At 41.4% G+C, this 24564-nt stretch overlaps 1 protein-coding gene across 2 annotated transcripts in view; it reads right to left on the bottom strand.

Moving 5' to 3' along the window:
• Positions 1 to 3083: 3083 nt before the first annotated feature.
• Positions 3084 to 24564, bottom strand: part of LOC108092123 (hemicentin-1) — an 82786-nt gene continuing 61305 nt past the window's right edge. For both annotated transcript variants that reach the window (XM_017191624.2, XM_017191623.2), the window contains exons 11-17: positions 21620 to 21779; positions 19342 to 19550; positions 14086 to 14248; positions 9597 to 9818; positions 7920 to 8219; positions 6912 to 7075; positions 3084 to 6157 (exon numbers count right to left, since the gene is read on the bottom strand). In XM_017191624.2, the coding sequence (XP_017047113.1) occupies positions 5297 to 6157; positions 6912 to 7075; positions 7920 to 8219; positions 9597 to 9818; positions 14086 to 14248; positions 19342 to 19550; positions 21620 to 21779 (2079 nt within the window). In that variant the 3' untranslated portion in view covers positions 3084 to 5296. The remainder of the gene's footprint in view (positions 6158 to 6911; positions 7076 to 7919; positions 8220 to 9596; positions 9819 to 14085; positions 14249 to 19341; positions 19551 to 21619; positions 21780 to 24564) is intronic.

Here is a 24564-nt window from a genome sequence, read left to right on the forward strand (position 1 = left end):
CCCTTCGAGTATATTCTGCATGTGAAGTATTTGATAATTATGTCATTGCGAGCTCACACGAACTCTTTCTGGCTTCAAAGACATTTTAATATCCAGGGTGGATGATGATGATGCCGAAACTTTACCGCTGATGATAATGTTGATGACAACGTTGTCGACGACGCGGGGGGCGCCACAAAAAAATAACACTCACTTCCCGATAAGACAGTCTACGAGTATCGAACGAGCAAACAAAGCCCCACCAAGTCAAAGTGCAATGCAGCATAAAAAATGCAGCGATGGGAAAGTGTGGGACGACTTGGCGGAAAATGGGAAATGGTTATGGAAAATGGGTCTGGGAAATGGGGAGCAGACGCGTCGAGTGCATTGACAGCTGACAGCAAAGAGGCTGAGCAAGTCCCGAGTTATGCATACGAGCTCTTCCAAGGGAGGGGAAAGGAAAAGGAAAAGGACCAGGGAGTGTAAGTGTGAGGGAAAGGGGTGCTCCATCTGCCGAGGGGTTGCTTTCTTTTGCGAAATTGCTTGTTTACTTCAAAGCAAGCAATTCCTGTAGCATCAGCTGCGTCATGGCGCAAAACAATGCTGTCAACTTGGGCGTTGCTGCCATCGTACGGCTAAAAAAGTGGCAGAAATTCAGGCCATGTAACGAATACTTGAATACTCATTTAAATAGGGAAATGAATATCTACATAGAAATACAGAATTATTTACTAGACCAAAAAGCTATAATAAGCAATGATAAGTGCTTTATAAAAAATGAGTAACATAATATAAAAATCATTTTTATATAAATCATAGTGAATATTAAATCGTTGGTTTTTACGTTTTTACCCATAATTGTGAATAAGTTTACTAGTAAACAAATATCTCAAATAATCCAAAAGGCTCCATATCCAGCAAATTACTGGGTATAAAGAAGCAACAACAATGGCTACGATTTCTGGTACAAAGAGCGAGTACTTGAGACTTCCTCGAGGTCCCCAAGCTCTGCCGAGTGCCCCGCCGGATATTGCTAGGGAAATTGATTGAAAGTTTGAGCATCTTAAAAGTAATGGTAATGAGATTGTTTTGCCTGCACTCGCATTGCTCAGATGCTCAGATGCTGAGATGCTCGAATGCTCGGATGCAGCCAACATGTGATGGGCCTCATAATCCCCGAGTGCAATAATTATAAATAGTGCTCGAAAGTGCGGGGCTGTGAGTGCTATTAAGAACTGCCTGGCTGCGTTTCGCTTTGCTTTGTGGATGTTCTGTCAAATGTTATAAATACGCCTGCATTATGCGCCCCGATTCTGATGAATGGGTGTCCAACGAGCCCGAGAGTTTCCTCCCAGCCTCCCAGACGCCCAATCGAGCTCCCTTGGCCAGGATAAAGTGACCTGGTTGCCATCGAACGGTGTTTGGTCCTCGCTTGTTCTGCGCATAACAAATGGCCAGCAGATAACAATGGATGGTGGGTACAAAAGCGAAGAGGAACCATCTGAAGGGTTGTTCAAGTGCGGGCCAACCAGCCATCGAGGGAGCCTGATTGAAGTCCTGCCACATCCCGTCGAGAACGGATCGATGGCGGTTATAAATATGTATGGATGTGCTGAAAAAAGTTTATTTATTTTAAAGAATAAAGCGGCTGCTTTATTGAAGGGCTTTCCTTTACGGAAAAGTCTTTCTTAAAGCTCCACTGCCTTGGCAGCCATCAAATGTGCGCACTTCGGAAATATGTTTAATTGACCGTAGACTTTACAGTTTTTAATTTTGCCAAATCTGTCAGCAAAGCAAAAAGCCAACGACTTTTTCTGCCTGATAAAAGGCGGCACATAAATTACTCCGGAAGGAGTCTTTCAGAGCTGTCGGACTACAAAGTGACATATGAAGCAGTCCAACAACCGAACACTGTCTCATTTTACACTTTTCAAAGAAAAGTTAGCTTTCAATTTATTGAAAGAAAAAAGGATATAAAAGAGGATCTTGCTAGTAAATAAACAAAATATGTATAAGTAACTGCAACTCTACATAGATCTTTTTAAAACACTTAATATATTGAATAGTTAAAATATATGGTTTCCACAACAAATGTTTGACAAATTGGCAAATCCATAATCTTGGATATTAAATCCTACTTTGAAAATGTCTTTTAGTATTTTAAAAATGTATGTTTAAAGTGTATCTCCGCACGGACTCGTTATATTTTTGGGCTGAAGCTTCATTTGCTGTCCGTCTAGCAAACCTAGTATTCCAGTCTCCTATTCTTCCCATTCTGCCAGCCATTGTGTGTGTGTGCTTTTTAATTTTGGACCGAGCGAAACAAAGTAACGCAAATACTTGGCAAGACAGTGAAAACGAGCGTAGAGCGAAATCAGGAGCTTCCCGGGCAGCTTGTCAAACATGACCATTGCCATCGCCAGGCCACAAATCCATGTGATGTCTCCTGATGTCGTCTTATTTCTCTTAGATCTACGCTTCGCTGCACATGCAAACGTTTGCCAAAAAGGAAAAAAGCCACGATATAGAAGGAAAATGAGGAAAGCCAAATGGAAGAGATGTTTGTACCCCTCACGCAAACATACACACACACATGCCGAAATAACTCATACACCATGTCGTCGCTTGTCCTCGCCTGTGTCCATTTGAGTGCACAATTTGAAAAGGCTACTTGCCTCGCTTTTGGCCTTGGGGCTTCCGCTGCAAGAAGACGCCAGCAACGTTGCATTGTCAATTTATGTCCGTCAGTGTGGGTGTGTCTTGCTACACAGGGAAAATTATGAAGTATAGTTTAAATAAACAATATTGACATTTCAAATTAATATAAACAATAAACAAAAATTTATTTCTTACAATTAATTATTCAATTTTTGATATTTTCTGTACATACCTTATAGCGAAGAAAAGAAATTTTTCTCTGTGCATTTGTGTGTGTGCATTAAAATGGTTGCAATTTTGCTGCAGTGAAAGCCTTGTCGCTAATGGGCCGAGACTTCTTTTGAGCCCTCATCGCTGACTGAAAAGGGATAATACTCGTCCTGCCAAGGCAGACATCTGAAATCTACAAAAAATCTGCAAGCCCACTCTTAAAGAAGGAAAATACTTTGCTTTTCATTGAAATTTTGTATGGATTTATTTGGTTGAGTTCATTCAGTTGTTTGCTGTTCAGTTTGTTTCTCGTGTCTCAAGTTATTATTGTATTCCTTGTATTCATTGGGAAAAGGGAGGGGTATTTTCCATATCATTTTTCGAGTGCTTAATCGTAACATACATTCATAATTCATTTGTAGAGTATATGCCTTGCTTTAAACTAAATCATTAATATATTTTACAATTATCTTTGATGGCTTCATTTAGATGTTAAATTAGCTACACTTAGTTTAGATTCATATTGGTTGGAACACTTACATGCAGAAATATACGCATAGATGATGACCGACCTAAATATGTACGTTTGTTTGTTTGTTTCTTTGTATTTCATTCTAATTGATGTAAGAGAAATCACTTGTTTCTTTAGTTTATTTTTCGATTTTCGATTTTCATTCTTCGTCTCTTAACTAGCTTGAAATGGAAATTGCATTTGCCATGCTTGGCCATTATTCTTGTCTATTACAATTACAGCTCAACATTTTGTTTTACGCACACACTTTTAAAGGAGTATAGCTTTTCGTTTTGTTTGTGTGTCCACTTCTCCATTTATTAAACACAAATATTAAAATGTAACAATAATTTACAAGGTGCATTTATTTTCGGTTTTTTTTATACCCATTCACAGTTCAAACATTGATTTATACATTGAAGAGAAAAATACAATTTGATATATAAATGCAATTTACAAACAACAATTTTCCCCACAGTTTTCTTTTTCTGGTTTTTGTTAAATTTTTCTTTTCAAAGTTTACATACCAACGATAGGTCCTTGCTTTTTTTTTTTCTTTTTTGTTGGTTTGTTTTGTAATTTATAGTCTTTTGGAGTTTTTCGCATCGAATGTGCAACTAATTTACATTCATTAGCTTGCTGCATTTCTGTTTGATTTGCTTTTGGGCTTTGTAAAATAAATTTGATTTACGATTTTGCTATTTACACATTAATACTTAGTATTCATTTATGCTAAGCTAATTGCAGCTAATTTGCTTGTGTGTGTTTAGGTGTAAGTGTTCGGTTTTATTTATATTGTTTATCATAGATTCGAATAATGTAATTTATTTTCAATATAATTGCCAAGAAGTTGCGCCTTCGCATTGCTCGCCTATTTTTGGTTGAGTGAGTGTGAGCTTAAAGTCTATTATATCAAGGATATACTTACTAAATATAAACTAGATTCTTGCATTCATTGAGCTTAATTTCTAGAGATTGCTATGCCTTACTGGCCAGCTGACATTTACAAACATTTACAAAGTCTCCTTGAAAAGGTAAATTATCTTTCTCGTTTATGTGAAGTAATCTTCTGAAAAAATATTGCACAGACTGTGTGTCCATATGAGTACTTACTGTAAGGAAGGAACATTCTTCTTCTGCTGCATCATTCTCTTGCTTCAACTGCGCCAAAATAAGTCCGCAAATCAAACCTTCTCAACTGTTTTAGAATAACTTTGCATTTACATAAAAAAAAAACTTCTTCAAATCAAAATTTAAAAAAATATATGATATTTCCTGCCTATTGTTGGTATTTGGTTTTAATTTGTTATATTTTTGCTTTATTGATAAAATAACTACTTGCCACATCCAGGAATAACAAAAATTGCTTTGTAAAAGCTTATAAATTGAAACTTAAAATAGTTTAATGATTAAATTTTTAGTTATATTACCTATATACAAGTGAAACTTATGGAACAAAGTTTAATTGAATTTTAGTGAATATTTTTCTATATAATTATCTATAGTGGTAAGTTTGAAACAGTTAAATAAAATTATATTCAGTCTATTTTAAAACACAAAAACAGTATTGGTAAAATTTAAAAGAAAAAATCTTATAAGGTAACTATAATATTTAGCAAATTATTATGTACAAGAAATAGATTCAAAAGTTACCAATTACATTTTCAAAGAGTTCTGTGGTCTAAATTAAATTTTTAAGAGGTTAATGTGACAGCTTCGTAACAAGCCTTTGATTTTAAAAATAATCAGTTCCTCCGCGAGCACACAAACGATTCACTTCAATTCTCTTGAATGCCGTACCTTTAATTCAATTCGTTTTGGCAAAACTTAGCCTAGAGACACCAACCACGAAGAGCTCAGGACTTACATGACTAGTAAATCGGGTAGATTTTGGGGGAGTGGGGTTCTGGAAAGCCCCTTGCTATGGTATAAGGGTCCTTAGACGCAGCTCTCCTGCTGCGAGTACATGAGCGGGGTGCGAACGGTGACTATTTCGCGGGAGTAGGACTTGCCCACGCCCGAGAGTCCCGAAAGGGAACTGCTGGGACTGGCAACAGCCGCCGTTGTGGAGGCCAGTCCGCTGCTGTTGCTGCTGACCATCATTTGGCCATGGGCCATCTGCTGCTGGTTCTGCTGGTGTTGCTGGTACGAGGGCGGCATGTTGGGATGCGCAGGATGGTGCAACTGCTGCTGCTGCTGCTGTTGTTGCTGCTGCATCATTTGCATCACTGAAGCGGAGTTCTGCGGACCTGCCACTCCGCCTCCGTGATGATTGTGTGGCAGAGTGTGGTAGCCACCTGGATGCTGGGGCAGGGTGTACATCTGCACCGTTCCCGGCGACACCGTTGACGGGGTGCCGTGCGAACCGGGCGAGGAGATGCATGCCCCGCCCCCCGCTGACACCACACCCGCAACACCGCCGGCCGTGTCCACCTGCATCGTCTTGTACGCATCGATTTGCGCGTATATCGTCGGCTCCTCAAAGTAATCGTAGTCGTAAGTGGGCGGCGGAGCGTGCTGGTGCGGATGTTGCATGCCACCCGCATTCGGCTTGTGGCGCTGCAGCGTCGCCGTTCCCGGAATCGTCGGCAGCAGCTTTCGCATACTCGACCCGTGCGGCAGGGTGCCACCCATCAGGGGGTGCGGGTGCTGCACCTGCTGCACTTGCTGCTGCTGCTGTTGCTGCTGTTGTTGCTGCTGCTGCACCACGCCCACACCCGGCTGCCCCTTTTTCGAAGCGCCACTGCTGCCGGACGGCATGTTCGCCAGCGACAGCTCCGCGTAGTGCAGCTCATCGTCCTGCGGGGGAGAAATTGGCCAGGCATTTAATAAACTGTCATCAGGGAATTTCCGGGGACTTAAAAAAGACGCAAATCGATTTCAATTTACAGTCAAAACCAAGCTAGGGAGCCCTCAAGAAATATTTTTGTGGAACAAGAAAGGATTGTCATTATTAACAGTTCTCATTTAGTTTCAACCCTGAAAATATATCTAAAATTCTCTTAAACTGATTATTTTTTAAAGAAATTCAAATTATTTAATTTAAATTATTCTCCACACAAATTAGTTCTCAAAATAATTGCCTTATTTTACCAACCCTAAATTAAATTGCTTTCAAAAACATTAACCAGAATTTCTTGGAAACATGTTACTCAAACTCAAAATCAAGGTACTTGTCAAGCTAATTACAAGCCACACGAATTTCAATTACTTTTAAAAACAAGCAATTTGGCCTTCCGAGAAACAACAGGCGACTACAACTAAGATAACTCCTTTTCCCCAAAGGTAAAGCCAAATGATTCTTTGCCAACTGTTTGGCAGCAGGGCTAAAATTACAAGTTTATTTTCTAATCTGGCCCAAATTGTTTTCAAAAGCATTAGGGGTTTTCGCAAGAAATTTGCGACATCAAATCAAAGAATTTGTCATGGCAATCTGCCCAGCACTCGGGGGAGTTCGTCATAGAGTAGTTCGACTGTAATTAAAACTTTTCGTTGGCCAAAAAGTTTTGGACCGTCGTCGTCGTCGTCGTCGTTGTCGTCGTCGTGGACTTACCTTGCTGCTCTGATAGGTGCCACTGTCCGCCGAGTTGGCTTGGCCGATTCCGATTCCGGTGCCGGATGTTGAGCCCGGCTTGCAGCTGATTTCCACCTCGCTGGTCGTCGAGAGATGTCCCGATGGCGTTTGTGTTGCTGATTTTTGTTTATATTCACCATCAACTGGGTGGCCAATTTTTTCCGGGGGAAGAGAACGAAACAGAATGGAGAACGCTTAGTTAGTTCGCAAAGTTTGAGCTGGTCGCCGTTGCTGTTTTCTCGTTGTTTTTTTTTTCTTTGTTGTTGTTGTTAAGTAGCAAGGCAAAGTTTTTGGCCCGGCCGACGCCCTCAAATCTTTTGGTGATTTTCGGAAGTAAGTTTTCTTCCTGCCCAATTTTCCCTACCCGCCAGCTTCCATGGCTTTTCTCTTCTTATTTTTTTTGGCCATGAAATTGCTTTACGTTTGGAAAATTGATTAAATTGTTGTGCTGTACGAAGCGGAGCGGAGTTGAGCTGAGCTGGGTTGCTTCTGCTTTTGGCTGCCGCTTGATTTCTTGATTGCCATTAATCAACCGAGCACGTGCAGTGAGTGAAATTGGCGCTGCTTTGGCCAAAACTCTCCCCGTTTGCCGTTTAAAAGGGTCTTTAAGGCCCTCGACTGCAGACACACGAGCAAACAAGCTAACCGGCGAGGACCTGACAGCAATTAGCTGTCATTTAAATATTTCAGCGCTGGCACAAAAATGCAGCCAGCTCTTGAGGACGAACAGGACGACGCCTTTCGAGTCCTGTTTGTTTTGCCTGCATGGCCCAGCCGGACGGCCTGTCAAATGCATTTGCATAAAGGGAAGCCTCAAGCCAGCCAGCCAGCCAGCCAGCCAGCCAGCCAGCCAGCGTCCATAAATTGTGAACAGAAGCCAGGGGCAGACACCATTTATCTTGAGGGGACACCAAAAGGAAGAGGGAGTCGCACTCGGGAGTAGGAGTTTCAAATCCTGGAACCGGGAACCAGGAACAGGGAACTTACCCTCATTGTAGGGCACAACATCGGGATTCTTCTCGTCGTACATCTCCTCGGAGTGACTCAATGGCAACGAGATTTTGTCCTTAATTTGCAAATTGCCCGGACGTGAGAATTTCGCATTCGGATGTACGAATTTCTGCTGCTGCTGGTGCTTGTGCGAGCGGAGCTTCAGAGCGGCAATCGTACCAATGCCAATGCACACGATGGCCACCAGGATGCCCACGAAGATGCCAATCGACAGGATCGGCGTCAGCTCGAAGTTGTCGGGACTCTGGGCACTGCCCTTATACGAGGTCAAGGCAACTGGAAAGACACATTTAGTTTATAAATTTAAATTACAACGTAAGTAAGGATTGACAGAATATATAAATAAATACAGCTCCACATATTCATTGATTTTATATACATCAAGTAAAAATATTATACAATAAAGAAAAAAATTACCTAATTTTAAGTAAATTGTATAAGTTTTATTGTATAAACATAGCTATTTTCCTGTGATTTTATTTCAGTATAACAAAATTCTTAGCTACGTTTCTGCGCCCTTTAAAATATGGCTTTCCATATTTATCCACCGTATTTATTCCTTTTCTTTCAATACCCCAATCGATTCTTATCTTTGCTCTGTGGTTCAACGAGTGGAAGTGGAGTTAATCTTCTTTTTTTCGAGCCAACGAATCCTTCTGAAATGCTGATCATAATCAAGCTTAACCTTTGCTCAGAGCATCCACTTTCTGACCTACCCAAGACAATTTTCTTTTCTGATTTTCATCTCTGGCTGCTCTCCTGCTATTTGGTATTTGCTTTGCACTTTTCCCCCGTTTGCCATAGCCCGCCTGACTTTATGAAAAATTGAAATGTCGGCTCAAGTTGTTTACACAAAATGTGACTGCCCCTCCGAGAACCTCTTCCCGTTTTTCGACTTCCTTGCCGCCCTCGAAGGGAAATGTACAAAAATGAAAATAAAATTCTTGTCAGCTCTTCCTTTGGCTAATTAGCATTACAATTTCCTTTTTCGTTTAGACTCCTTACCCTCAATAAAGAAACACTCCTTCCTCCCATTTTTTTTTTCAACCCCAATTCATTAATGCTAATCATTTCAGATTTTTTGCGCTACTTTGTGGGGGGAAGGCTGCATAAAATTTTGCGTTTACTGTTCCCAAACTGCAGGCGAAAGTTTTGTGTCGCGGAATTTACAATTCATTGAGCAGTTTAGCGTAATTAAATTGCGAGGTGGCATAATAATCATAAAACCCAGGGCAATCTTTCGCGTGAAACTGATACAGAGGCCTTCGGAGGGTCCGACTCGAATGCAAAGTTATGCAATTCGTTTCGTTGGGTGCGTAAAAGAACAGAGTTCCTATATTAGCATAAAAAATTCATAAAAAAATAAAATTCACTCTAAGAAAAAGAGTACGATTAAGGTAGAAATTAGGAAATAATGGTTAACAAGTTTGGATCTCTTAACTTAAGATTCTGTTACTATAATAATATATTATATTATTTGTAGAATTCTAAAGCTGTAAGTTACTCTTCTTTTTTACCTTTTGTACGTCTTGTCTAATTTTTGTATTCAAAAGGGATTAGTTTTTGTTATAAATTTATGTTTTTAATTTTTCTACAGTGTCTACTCCAACCATTAAAATTCATGACTTTAAAAGCTGGCACATCGTCACTTACCGGTCTGTTTTTCGGCCGCCTTGAGGGTGTATCCATCGAGGGCCACGGCATCACTGCGACCTCTTCCATTTACAGCATACACATAAATGCGGAACAGGCGGCCAGCATCCAATCCCGTAACGCTCAGGGCCGCGAACTTGGCACTGATGTTGGCCTGGAGCAGACCACTGTGCTGGTCAAAGACTTCCATGAGGAACCACTGTCGCATCCCGCCATCGAATCCTGGGGAAAAACAGAGGGGGAAACTCCGATTGCATAACTTGGCACGAACTGCGGCTTACTTAGCATATTGGCTGCGATTGGCAGTCGGCAGAGGGTCGGGAGATTGGGCTTATTAATATTAAGTAGTTGCCAATCGACTGCGGCTCTTATTTATACTTTGCTTAGGGATTTGACGGGATTTGTTGAAGGTAACGATTTATTTATGGCTGCGAATGGTTGGCCAGGATTTTGGTTTCGGGATTTCATTGATGCCCAGGTCAACAGACAAATGGTTTTATAACAAGCAAAAGTATTGCGTCGCAGGTTTACATTTTTGAGCTTTACAAATTAATCAATGAATTAATTACGATGGAAATAGATTGATTGCATATTAATATTTTATAAGTCCAGCAAAAACGCAGTAGATAAGATTTCTGTTTCTATTTTTGTAAATCCCAATTTTATCTCAAATGACGTTAATTATTACTGAAAACCATCCAACTAAAGGTCAGCTTTGAGAGGAGTTCACTGGTAATTGAAGGGCCCTAAACTCTTTGCCAACTGCCACCGAAATATGTATTTAGAGTAATCTAAAGTTACATTTTAAATGCCATTTAATCACACCACAAAAGAACTGGCCAAACCCACTCGAGCTCGCCCCTTTGGGCAGAGGGCAAAGAAGGCAGAAGCGTTCTTGGCCAAAAATAAGAGGCTAATGTTGGGCCACTTCTTCAGCGGCTGCTTTTGCTTAGCTTTGGCAGCTCAAATGGCACTTCATTGTAGACACAAAAGCCGACTTAAAACACTTGCGAAAAATGTTAAAATATTTTGTAATAAAGGCAGCGGCCAGTGAAAAGGTTTAGGACGGGTTCCGACCAACTACTTCAGCCGGGCAACACGCCCCCGGCTTTCGAGGAGAAATTGTTGTGGAAAATGTTTTATATGTTGCTATGAATTTTAGTCGTTGTTGCTGTTGTTGTTGGCCAGCTTTTTCAGCCACCCAAATTCGCCCACTCCACCCACACCATTCTCCCACCAAGAAAAGGGCACGGAAATAGAGTGAAGAGAATGTGCTTGGCCTTTGCCTCAAAGCATCATTGTTCGTCGGTTGGTTCGGTGGGTGGGTTGGCTCCATTCTTATTTTCCGCCCCCTTCAAGGGATCACCCCCCACCCCCATCCCACTCATTGTTGGCGGCCATTTTGTGCGCACTTTAAAACGTTTAGCTAATGAAATTTGCCGCAGCTCCGTTGTCAGAGGGAGAAAAAAACTTCATTGTAATGGGTTAATTTTATTTACCCGAGTACAGCAACAATGGAAGCTGGGCAAGTGAAGTAAAAATAATAAAACAAGAGCGACCAGCAACAGAAATAGCAGACCACTTTGAGAAATTAGTATTAATCATATGAATAATTTAAAAAATTTATAAAGAAATTTACGGTTAATTATATAGATAAGACCACATCATTAATATAATTTGTAAATAATTTAAAAATAAAGCATCAGAGGAATGAACATAAGACAATCACAATTTATTCCAAAACACAATTTCTGACTCCTTCCTAACTCAACATATATATTTTCAGTTTAGGTTTCCCTTTTAAAATATATTTTAAGAACACAATTTCTATCTTTAGCTTTCCCTGCTATAAAACGAAATTGTTTCCCAGTGCAGCATCATCGTCGGCGGCGAAACAAAATGTTATAAACTGAATTTTTATTATATTAAACCGACGCTTGATGAGTTTGGTTAGTTGCCGTTGCTGCTGGCCCGTCAGTTTGTTTTATTTTTTGTTCTGCGGGGAAAGAAAGCAGCAGTAGCCAACCGAACTTGGCCCCAAAGATGTGGAGTTGTCTTCAGCAGCGCACATTGGATTCAATTCGTGGCGGGAGCCACGGAGTTGGCTTAAGTTCAGTTCTGTTCAGTTTGAGCCAAGTTGAGCTGCGGCGACGGCCACGTCGAGTTGTGTTGGCCAAGTTGCGTGCTGGCTTATTAAAGTCGACCGCAGCTAAAGTTGAGTTATTATAAAAACAAACGACCAAAGGGCTGGGGGCGTTGGGTGGCACAGTGGAAGGGGGCGTGGCGTTTCAGCAGTCGTTCGCCTTAATGTAGAGTGCAATATAAAAAGTATCGCATTGTGTGCGCTACCCTGATCCTGATGCTGATGCTGCTGCTCTTGTGTTGTGCTTAAACAACTTGCGTTAAAGTTTTAATGATGCTGATGACTATGATAATAATGTGCAGCCACTAAATTAGCAGCCGGAGGGGCGGGAAGCGGGGGGCGTGGTTGTGGGAGTGATGCGGTAATAACGCGAACAATGGCTTTTTTAGTGGAGTAGGGTGGAGGTTCAGCTGAAGCTGCTTAAAGACATCGTTGCAGTGCATACGCAATGAAATTTACAGTGTGGTCATCAGCTATAAGTACGGTGGTGCCAACACAAAAAGAAACTAATAGATTTTGATAGGAAATTCGGTTACGTATTTTATTTTGCGGCTAACTATTTCGAGGAATTTGTTTCGTGTTTCTGGAAATTGGACAAAGGCTCTTAAAACTGTTTCTGAAACTGAAACTTCTTTAAAACTCTGAATTATATATAAACAACTCTAAACTATTTTTATAAAAAAACAATTAACACGTGTAACACATGGTGATCATTTAATTATCAGTAGTTTAACTTTAATCCCTTTAAGCCCAACTAAAACTACACATTAAAATGAAATATAAAATTTAATTACAGCCACAGTTGGTAACCCAGACATCATCTCAAACGTAAGAGAGCTTCAACATTTCCGAGGAGTCTCCTTAGTTGCAACAATGAAAGCGTCGGCAAAGAATTTCCGTGCATTTCGCCCTTCTGCAGCTCGTAGTAATGCAATTACACATTACGCATACGCCGGATGGGCAAGCACTTGAGACAACATTAAGTAAGCACAACAATTGCGATTGCCAGCAATTGGTGGAAAACATTGAGGGCTTTAAGCGGTGGAAAAAAAAAATAAAAAAAAAAAAAAAAATAGGGGAAAGAGGGGAAAAGCGGGGAAAGCGGCGTGCAACAAACAGTAACTGGAAAGAGCGCCATTAAGTATGCGTTATTATGCGCTTTTTTGTTGCACTTCTTGCAGCCGCCGCCTCGTTATGCCACGCTTTGATTTGCGTTGCCTTTTCGCAGGATCCGTTTGCCATTCCCCCTCTATTTTTTTTGCCACCTCCCCCTGTGCGTCTCCGGTTCGGCACTCAAGGGCTGCATAAATGCATCATAAGCTCGCAGGAGCTGCTGCAATTTGCAAGGACATTTCTCTGTCTGCGCTAATGTGCAACTCTATCGCAGCGAACTTTGAACTCGGGGACTGCAATTTGTGCTGCTTATTTTGCGCTTTGCTGGCATTTTTCTGTCTTTGCGTTTTCCACTCTTGTGCTGCGCATAAAATATGCGAATTGAATTTGTATTTAAAGTTTCCGCTTTCCTTCTGCTTCTGCTGCTGCTTCCTCTTCCTCTTGTCCTTGCTCTTCCTCTTGAAGGGGAAAAACTCTGGAAGGCAGCAAGTTGGCTAACAAGCCAAAACATTTTGTATGTACAAATTTTCGCTTAACTTTCGGCCGTGAGCTCCTTTAGCTCGCAGTTCATCACTGTGACGCTTCTATTTTATTTATTACTCTAACTGAAAATTTTAAGCTGCAATTGGAATTTTAGCAACATTATTTTGCCCGTTTCCTTTCTAGTTTTATGCTTTCATTGCGTTTTTATTATTTGTGTCTAGCATCACGAAAGGAAGTTGGCTCTGCTTTACGATTGCATGAGTGTTGTATGTATGGGTGTTTCTGTGTGTGTGTGTGGGGGGGGGGAATAACGAATCCGTATCTGTATGAGTGGATAGACATACTCGTAGATGGCTGCCAAAGTGCACTTAAGTTGCTCATGTATTTTAAATGAGTTTGAAAAGCGTTGCAGGAAACTCAACATATACAAGTTACAGCACACTCGCACACTCGCACACTCGTGCTCATGCTGCAAAGGAAGTCTCAGGGCATGACCACGCCCCCTCCCGCCCTTCTCCCTTTGTTTGCCCTGCGGAACCTCCCATCCCCCTTTTGGAGCCCCCTTCCAATTGACCAGTGCCTTTTTCGGCCATTGATTGGCTCATCAGCAATTATAGAAACAAAAAGGAGAAGAGACCAAACCGAATGAAAAAGGGCAACAAATTGGTTGGCAATTTGACGGGTGTATGTATGTACATACATATGTATGTCTGTATGTATGAGTTTGTGTGTTGAGGCCATATAACTCACCTTCGATGCAATAAACCTCCAGCGAGTCGGACGTTTGATTGACCACCGTACAATTGGTGGGCGCTTCCGGTTTGCCAGCGGCTATCAAATGGAACACACAGGGCTCCTTCTGCTGACCCACATTGTTGTCGGCCCAGCACATGATGGTGCCAAAGTCCATTTCCTGCAAAATGCGGAGCAGACAGCGGTTCGTCAATACTCAAAGGTGAACATCGGTTAAAAATAAGTGGGACGTCAGAATAAAAGGGTATCCGTTCCACATCGAAATTTTAAATTTAAAAAGGTGTTTATTAAAAATGTATAAATGTTAGTTGAACACAATTGAACTTATATTTACCCAAAATAATTGTTTGGCTTTAAATAAATCTTTATATTTGCTCGTTCTTTCCCTTCCTATTTATATATCCGCACCTCAATTTATTTTCTCACAGTGCTGCTACTTGAATTCATCTCTTGGACACACATTTAAATGGAATTCAAGCAGCCGCACACGACATCGATGTGAACTTAATTCATTAAATCAATATGGATACGGAGCAGTGTGTTGTCAGAGTTGGCCCTGATTGATTGCAGCTGTCAATAAGTTTTTCATTAATATAATTTCATGTCATGTCAATGCAGGAAGGCCAAGGAAAGGCGGAAAAATGCCAGGCAGTAAAAACAAATGAAGCATTTTGTGGCTCTCTACCCCAATGCCATTACACATATACATATATACATCTGTATATTTGTATGTATGGGTGAGTGAATACGTGGGAGAGGAAGGAAGGCATGTTAACATGGCCCTAATGCCTGTCTATCCCATTGGATCCCAGTGCTAAGTGGCCGCCTGCGGTCTTGGCCATTGTTTGTTCCTCCTGTTTATTTGTTTGCATTTTGTCAAATGTTGTGCTAATGAAATCCTTCGTCTCCGGTCAAGTGCACACACCCACCAAACTAGTGGACCATTCGCACACGTCCCCGACAATCGAAACGCTTTCATGTCGCCGAGTATCTTTGTATCTTTGTATCTGTGCGGGGCGTGTTTACCTTTGGCCTTTCCCGTTGACTGCGAACACCGGAATCAACGCACTTTATCAACTTCAGGCGGCCCCGACTCATTAAAAATTGAAATCACTTTCGGGTGCACGGCAAAATGTCAACGCAAATTGCAGCTTATTTATCAGTCGGCACGCGTTTCAACCTCCTCTCTTTTCGACTTCCCCCAATCTTTTTCGACTCGCAACTGGGCGTGGTTGTCATTTTAATTAGGGCAACAAAAGAAAAACAGTAAAAAAAAGTGGATCCAGCAAAGGGAAAGTTTGCCAACAGCCCGGGGGAAAGTCGAGATTTATGGAAATAGGGGAATGAGTTGGGTTTTTCGAGCTGTCGTAGATGGAAACTCCAATGATCTAGAAAAAGAGTTTGGGAGTTGGCAGCTCTGATTGATTGTTGGCCTAATGCACTCCCTTAACTTGAAATCGATTGAGATTGCTTGGGGCCTTATAGTCCATGAACCAAAAAATTCTAATTAAGCTTTATTGATGGAGCATTGTGAAATAATAATTAATAATAATTCCTTAATAACCGTGAAAAAGTTATCGTGATATTTACCAATGAATCTTTAGAAAAACAAAGCTCTTCCCTTAATAAGATTTAATTAAATGGTTATATTTCGTTTATAAATGTACCCATTAATTGACTATCGAATTAAATGGATTCTCCATCTTTAATTTAAACTAGAATCAGCTTAAAGCCCTGAAAGTTTCTTTGTGAATACCTAGCAAAGAACCTATGAAGACTGAAATAAATTGCAAATATTCTGCTTCCTTTGAGTCGCAATTTAAGCAACAGTGCTTATGCAAATTTATGACAAATTTATGAAAATTAAAATGGCTTCGCATGTGTTTGTCTGGTGTGTAGGAGCTATTGCAGCTTGCAGTTTTGGTTGGCTTGTGCGTGGCAAAAGTGTTGGCACAAAGGCGCCAAGTTGGCAGCTGCCAACACTGCGCATCAACACCGACGGGCCAAAGGGAAAGTGGCTAAGAGCCGGAGCTCCGACTAGAGCCACAGTTACGGCTACGGCAATATAATAATGGAGCTGCCAGAACCAAGAGCACAGAACCAGAAACCCACTCACACACACAATTGCATGGCATTTTAAGTAATAATCAATGTGGGAGATGCAGAGCACGCTCGGCTTTTTCTATTTGCAACTGTCATCGCCCGGGCCGACAATCCTTGATAATAATTTCTAGTCCCTGGGGCCTCACAATTTATGCCCCTCTATTTATTATGATTATTTTATTTTGTTTACATTGTCCTAATGTTGCGCCAGCAAAAGTGTAAATATTGTTGCAGCAGCAGCAGCAAAAGCACCAGCAACGGCAGTCGTTGAAAGGAAAACAAAATCCATAAAATATATATAACTACGTATACTTCATATTTTTCCATGTGAGTATCTGTGTGTTTAAGGGCTCTAAAGAGGGCAAAATGTCACTTCTAGGCATTGCACTCTGTGCATTTCGTTTCCAGTCAAGTCTTTCGTTATTATTTATGCATTTTAATTAAAAATTTAAACATTTAAGTGACATTTTAATGAGTTTCTTGCACTGGAGCTCTTGCACAGAGCTACCGAGCGAGCTACGCTCCCAAAAGCCAAGAGACCGAAATTTATTTTTGTGAAATATTTGAGAAATTTATATGTCAGCAGCGGAAATTGCTTGACATGAAAGCCTGGCAAAAATTGCTCAGCTCACACATAGAAAATAGCAATGGCATCGGAAAAAATGCGGGGGAAATGGAGAACGAGAAATGCCCATGCACAAAACAAAATTAATGAGCTGTTGGATGCCTTTGAGCAAATCGCACAGGCAGGAAAAACCAAAAAAAAAAAAAGAAAAAAATAAGAAGGAAAATAAATAAATGGGGGAAAAGCGAAAAGAAAAATCCCGACAGAAATGTGACGACGGAGACGACGACGTTTGAGTTGCGGTTGGCGGAAACCGGAAACAGCATATATGACAACAGAACGGAAGGGATTTTTCATATTCAATTGAGCTAAATGATTTATGTATCTGTGTGTGTTTGTGTGTGGGCTGTGTCTGTGTCTGTCTCTACGTTGGTTGTCTGTAATTGTCTGTGTGGTCCAATCAGTGCGATGGACGAGTGTTTGTGAACGGAACTCATTTGAATGGCGTTTGACTGCCTCGCAATTCGTTCGTTTGATCGCTGAAATTTAAGCCGAGGTTGTCGCCACCAGTTTGATTAGTTTCTGCTAGAAAATAAAGAGGAAATGAAGTAAAATATGTAAAAGAGAGTGGAAAAGCAGGGAAAACTGCAGAAGGAGCCGCCACGTTTTAAACTGGGTCAGCCAGAAAAACCAGACGGAGCAAAGGAACCGAAACCCTAAACCAAACCAAGCCCAACCAAACCAACTGGGTGGCGTGCAACTTGAACAACTGTGTTGAGTGCCCCTTCTCAAAACCCCCTTCCACACCTCCATCTCGTTCTTCCCGGCCAGTGCCATTTACAGCATCCAGTTGCAGCTCCTCCACTGTCATCGCATAATGGCAGCCATGTTGGCTTACAAGCGACCACAAGCCCAGTCCAAAAAACTTAACACGTTTGTGGTCAGACGGCCAAGCGGAAATGTAGGTGCCGACTTGCTGATGGGCAAGATCTAGCCATGAAAAATCTCTGACTCTAACTTGAAAAACCAAAAAATACTTTAATGCTTCAGGTTTTTGGATGACAGCTTGTTTTAATTGAAGAATAACTTTAAATATTTTTCATCAAGAAGAAAATTAATGAAGTAATTAACTATTATTAATTGAATTGTTGGATGTTATTCTCAAAAGCTTTATTTCTTTAAAGTATATTTTCCAAAGTCATTTAGAAACTAAGAAAGAGTTTAAAAACCACTGCTTTGCTTTTAAGTCACACCACTTGACTCCGACTTCTATTAACTCACAATGATAACTAGTTTCATCTTTCTGACTGACAATTTCGATGACCGGGGCTCACATGCAACTTTGTTTTGGCAAACCATCAAAATTTACACATCACCCAAAGCAGCATCTGCTTTCGAAAGAGGCTGACATGGGTGAATTTCAAATGCAAAAACCGAAATCCCAACGATTCGGACATTGATGGGAGTGCAGCTCATTGATGGCCAATTTGCTTGGCCAATTGCTGGGGAGGAGCGCCGAAAACTGCAATCGCAATTGCTGTTGGCCATTGGGGCCATTAATGCGGAAATGTTGCCAAAATCGAAGCACAGACAGAGTGAAGCCAAAGAGCGTTAGTCGGAGAGGTGGAAAGTGCTTAGCTTTATCCCCTACATTTTGCCCAATGATGATAACTATTAAAGTCAATAGCATTCACTTTCAATAATTTTTTTTCCCCTATAACCTTTGACATTCAATGGTGTTGCTGTAGTTGATGATGATGATGATGTTGATGGGGGAGGTGGCCCTTCTGCTATTGGATTTTTAATTAGAAAGCAGTGCTAATAGAATTTTTAATTAAAATCGCTCGACTGCCCCCAATGGCTGGCTGTTGTCTCTATCAGGAAGGACTTTGCTCCACTTCACTTTCCCTATGGCTGCCAATGGCTGGCAATGCTTTGGCTGGCTGGCTGACAACATGACACGCACACAGGCCAAAATAAATGGCAACAACCATGCTGCCCGCCTATTAATTAAAATTTTTGCTATTCAATAACAGACAACCCCCGTGGAGTTCAATGGTAACTACCATGCAGTGAGGAAAAAATGGGAAAGTATAAAGAAATATGTATATTAATATGTATATTTTTTAATATTATTTTTAATATGAATTTTGAATAAATATTTTTTCAGAATACTTTTCTACTTTTTTTTTTTCAAATTAAACGACAGTTACAGAGTAACCCTTCATTTATAAGAGAACTTTACTTTTGTTACCAAATAAAAAAAAAGAGAATAGGGTTTTAAAATTGCAGTGCATCCTCCCTTCTTCGCTCAGTATGGCCACTGGCCAAAATGTCAAATGTGTCAATAACAATTTCACATTAAAGGCGAGCGCGACGAAATATGAAATGAAAAATTTATCATCGCGCCGCATGCTTTTCCCCTCAAATCGAATCGAACGTCTGACGTGTTTAGCATTCAACGTGACGAATGGGTCACGCATCTCTGTCTCCGGACTTTAGACCCCGGACCTCTATCCCGCTGACATTTGTCGGTTCCCAGGCGACTTTCCGGACTCTCGTTCCGGAATTCTTTCGGGACTTACCTTGACGGGCGTGTAGGTGAGGGTGGAGCCCTGGGCGGAATGGGGCCGGAAGCCGCTTTGCGGCATGTCGAAGGTCTCCGCCGTGTTGTTGAAGGACCACTTGAAGTTCTCCGGCGGCGGAAAGGCATCCACTTCGCACACGATTTCGGCCGCCTCGTTCCGTGCCACTCCATAGATTTTCTTTTGATCGGGCCGGCAAATTGGCTTATCTGTATGGGAAAAGGGGAAAAGTAAGCCAAAAAAAAAAAAAACATTCGGTGAGTGCGGGGATCGAAATAAAGTTGACTGTAGTGCATTCTGCTGTTTGCATCTGCAGCTGGAATCAATAATCGCATCAAACTTTGGGGCGGTGGATTCTTTGTTTTTGCCAGCCTCTTCAGGCAGGCTCAGAAATCCCAAGTAGAAAAGTTAACCCTTCTCTGTGTCTGCGGGCCAGCTTTATTGTGGCCCACTCAAGCAGCTAACTCAACGCAGAAAGCGGCGAACGAAAAAAAGAAGCCGAAAAACAACAGCGCAGAAACGGTTTGGTCAACAAAAAACCTTGGCGAAGAGCTCATTTCGAAGGGCTTAAATGCCTTTGTGTAAGCCAAAAGCTACTTCAATTTAAGGCACCTTTAATTTATCATATTTCAATACTGAATTCAAAGAAATATGATATCAGCTTTTAAGAAAAAATATATGGTTTAAGCCCATTTACTGTTCCTCTATTAAAAATACTATAGATTTATTAGCAAAAATTCTCGTCTTGAATTTCTCCGTTCAAAATTCATATAATTTTATAAAAAGAGGACTCGAATGAAAGGAAAACTTTGCCCACTGAAAACTTTGAGCAAGGAGAAATTCAAGCAAAAAGCCGAGTTGAGCAGACCAGGGAATATTCAATTTTCTAATCCTTGGCCAGGGAAAATCTTGCAACTGTCTCTTGCCACAGCCACGAAACTTGCGAAAGTTGCAAGTTGCAAGTGGCGAATTTATTGTGCCATTTGACAACTGTCGATATTGCATGGCAAGTTGGCAAGCTGGCCAAGTCGTAAACAAATTTTTAGCACATCTCGGAGGGCGGGGGAAATGCACAGGGAAAATGGCAGAAAGCGCTGCCATTTGGACTTCGAGTTTTGTGGCGAACGGAAGCTCTGCTTAAAACAAAAGCTGGACAAGAGAAAAAAGGGATAGAAGTGGAAGTGATAAAAGGGAAATGGCACCGGAAAAAGCTAAATATAAGACCACAGCAGATGGAGTGGTTAAAGGTCCGGGCGGCGAAAAAGAATAGGAGGATCTCTGGCCTGCTAAATTGCTCGAAAAGGCAAACTAATTAACCAAAGTTTGACTCGAGACAGGGCCAAGTTCAGGAATCCGGCACAAATTGAGCAGAAGATTTGCGGTCTTGTCCTTCAAGCGGGGAAGCCCCACAACAAACTTAAGCCGAAGACCGAAGACCCAAACAGTTTAAAGAACATACTTTGGGGGAATGTTTTGGTATACCCTTTAGCACATTTATCTTGGAAGTTTGCGACTCATTTCGTTCTGCGAAAAGGTAGTAAAAAAATTATAAATGAAACAAAACATATAAGGATTAAGTATGAAGACGTAAGTAAGTATAAAACAAATATCGTATTATTTGTGGTACACTTAAAAACTAGTTAAATGGCATACTCAAACTGTAGACTATGCAAACTGGAACCCAGTTTTGGCTTTCCTCCAGTATTTGGCCACCAAAGCTCGAACCGATAGATTGCCGCTTGTGAATACGCTTTACTCCTTTCTGCCCAAATCCACTTTTTCGGCGGCACACAAAGGAGCATTCAAGCAGCGCACAATAATGGGGCGTATACGCAATAAAACTGCAAGAGGCCCGCACGAGCGCACAATGTCGGGGTTTCCCCGTTACCCGTTTCCCGATTCCGCAGCCCGGACCCCGAACTGGCTGCCATCCATCCTCATCGCTGGCCATACTCGAACACTCAATAATGCTCGTTTTTGTGTGTCAAAGGTCCACTCGAGAAACCAAACAGCAGGAGGAGCAGAAGGAGCAGGAGGAGCCGGAGGAGCAGCAGCACAACCGAAGAAGAATTTCATGGGGGTGGTGTTTTGGGCCACAATTCGATTTTCTATTTAAGCCCGCGCCGAGGCATTCGTTAATGGTTCGAACGCAGCCGTTCGAGAGCCTTTTTATGGGTCAGCCAATACAATGCGCGGCGAACAATGAATGGCTGCTGTGTTTGGCTGAGGTGCCTGCCACAAATCAACTCATCTCTACTCAGCTCAACGTGATACTCACACATCACTTTCAGCTCGACCACATTGGAATCGCCGTCGCCCTCGACATTCGAGGCGGTACAGGTGTAGTTGCCCGCCTGGTGACGCGTGACTCCCTGGAGCGCCAGATCGCCGCTGCTGACAATCACGCCCGCTCGCTGATTGTGCTGGATGATTTGGTGCTGCAAATGGCAGGATTAAGTCGTAATTAGAGGGCTTGTTTGTAAAATATACGTAAATTAGAGACACAAAGATACAGAGAATCAAAGAGAGAGAGAGCGAGAGAGGGGAGAGAAACGGAGGGTAAAAGCTTTGTTGGCCAATGCTAATTAGTTTTCATTCAGCCCTTCGCAGGCTAACAGTATTATATGCACATTCCCAGAGCTTCCTTTATCACAACTTTCCACACTAATTATATATGTTCATGCATGCAGAAAATCTGAAAACTGTTGGGGATTATTTGAAGCTTAAAGCACACAAAACCTCGACTATATTTCAACATTTAGAATTTTTATTTATCGGAAATATTTTACTAAAAGATTTTCAGATATAAAAGAATTGATTCGATTTGGCATTGCTTTGTAACCTTTTACTATTTTTTTAAACAACTAAAAACATGTTTAAGGAAAAGGAAAACTTTCTGATACGCATTTACACATTTCAAAATTAAGGAAGTTTATTTTAGTCCTTTGGTTTAAGTTTACTTTCATTAAATTGTTTTCAGAATAGCTGGAAATCGTATTATGCTGTGTAGATAGTTTTATTTTGGGGCATCTTCTTATTTTAAAGCTCCTCTTTACCATTTAGTTCGTTAAGTAAGGTTTAATGCACTTATGTTCCTTGGGTACAAGGTCACCTATCTTGGCACTTTTCGCCCCCTGGAAATACTCTCATAAATGCACGCATCACTGGGCTCGCAGCTTCATTAAGGATCTGTGCCTTGGACGGCTACGTGCTTGGCATCGATGCTGAAAAATCAGCCGATATTTACTTTAAGTTCTCCCTTAAACACACACATTTGCGGGGCCACACACATGCACAAACACACACATATGGGCCTTCACACCCAAATGCTTGCAGAGGCTTGACCTTCTTGCCGCTTTTCCCGCACTTTCGCTCTCATTTTGAAATAATGCTCGCAGCTCGAAGCTCGAAGCCCGATGTTCGCCTTTTGGTTTTGTAGCCTTTTTCCCAGCAGGCCGGCACTCGACAACATTTTGACGCATTTCCCCAGAGCCTTGTGCCATTTAGCAGCAAAACAAATTCGCACTTTGCCCGAGCTCAGCAAACAAACACGAGGGGGGAAGGCGGCGGATGGAAATGGGTGGGGAAACAATGAAAGCATTGAACTAAATAGAAATAGAAATAGAAATAAAAATGTGTATAAATATGGTCGACAAAAGTCAAAAAGCCGGAGCCGGCCAAACAAAGCCCCAACGACCTTAGCACACATCCATGCCGAGATGCCTATACTCGTATCTGGAAATGTGTGCAAATAAATAGAAACAATGCAGCCAGGCAACCCAACACCTAGATAATAGTGCTGTTAACTACACTTAAAAAAACAACTGCTTGAAACATAAATTGTAAAATAATTATTAGAATCATATTTTTTCGGTTTTATAATCAAACATTTAGAAATGTGAGGTTATATATTTTAGTTTATTCATTGAATAAAATGGTTTCAAAACGGTAAGAAAATTGCTAACATTTAATAAATTAATTAAAAATTTCATTTTAAAATAAAAATAGTATCAATAATATTTGTATAAGGTAAGCTGTTCATTCGTAACACAAAAGTATAAATGGGTTGCAATGTTTGCTTCTATAATATAATACTTGAATAACATTTTTATAACGTCGGTTTTGTTTTCATAAAAGAATATAAAAAAATAGTTACTGTTTAGCGTGTGCTATCTTGAAGTGTACATAATAGGCCAGCAAAGAACTAAAGCGGGCTGAGAAGAAAGGAACTAAATAGAACCGGCTTCAGTTTATATCCGAATGCATTGGGGAGGGAAGAGTCCTAGATCCTGGGAAAACCACGCGGCGTCTTTTGTTCGCTGGCCTCTGGTGTGTGCCCTTTCCATTGTGCAGATGTAAACAATTATTTAGATGGTTCGACAGACGGTAAATGCCGGGTCATGACAATATTTGCCCACTAGTCACATTTCGGCTATTGAATTCCGTTTGCTTTGTGGCAAAGTGATTGATACTTTTGGACAAGTGTCAGCGTGATCCGAGTCGAGATTCCAGATACAGATGTATCCATTACATATGCAGCGCTTTGTCGCTATTAGCATTTCCCTCGACCTGCTTAAAGATCCTTAAAGTACAGAGGAACCCCAAAGGCATACTGTTTCCCCTGCGCAGAAGGAAGAAGGACCCTTCTCTTTTTCCGCTCAGCCTCAATTCCCGTAGGGTTAACTTAAACAGTCGAAATACGAGAGGGAACGAACTGCGGCTTGGCTCAGCGACCTTGTTGTCATAAAACAAATAAAAACGTCACCAGGCATATACGAAAAGTAAATAAAGTTCAAGGTTGTCGCAGCCCAAAAAATAAAAGAGACCAACTGGAAAAAGTGTAAGCAAAGGCAAATAGAAGGCTGGAAAAAAAAGTAAGGTAGGCCAGCAAAGCCGTTCCGGCCAAGTGGGCGTTGAGGATTATTTCAAATAGTTGGAGGCACATCCGCTGCAGAATTTCCGACCGCCCCAGCCCGCCAACCATCGCCACCCCTTCGAGGTCACCACCCACCTCCTTTGGTGGCACCCCCCGCACCCCCTGCACCTTCACGCCGACTTGATGATGTCTGCACAACCCTTTAGTGCCCCTCAATGCTAATGGCGCATTTTATGCGTTGGCATTTCTGTTTGTCTGTCTCTCGGCCGTGTTTTCGACATGTTTGCCTGCCACTCCTCAAGCGCTACAAGCCAAGAGCTACGAGCCACGAGCTACGAGCCACAATC

Source organism: Drosophila ficusphila, unplaced genomic scaffold (assembly GCF_018152265.1).
Source record: "Drosophila ficusphila isolate 14025-0441.05 unplaced genomic scaffold, ASM1815226v1 contig_791, whole genome shotgun sequence".
Lineage (NCBI taxonomy): Eukaryota > Metazoa > Arthropoda > Insecta > Diptera > Drosophilidae > Drosophila > Drosophila ficusphila.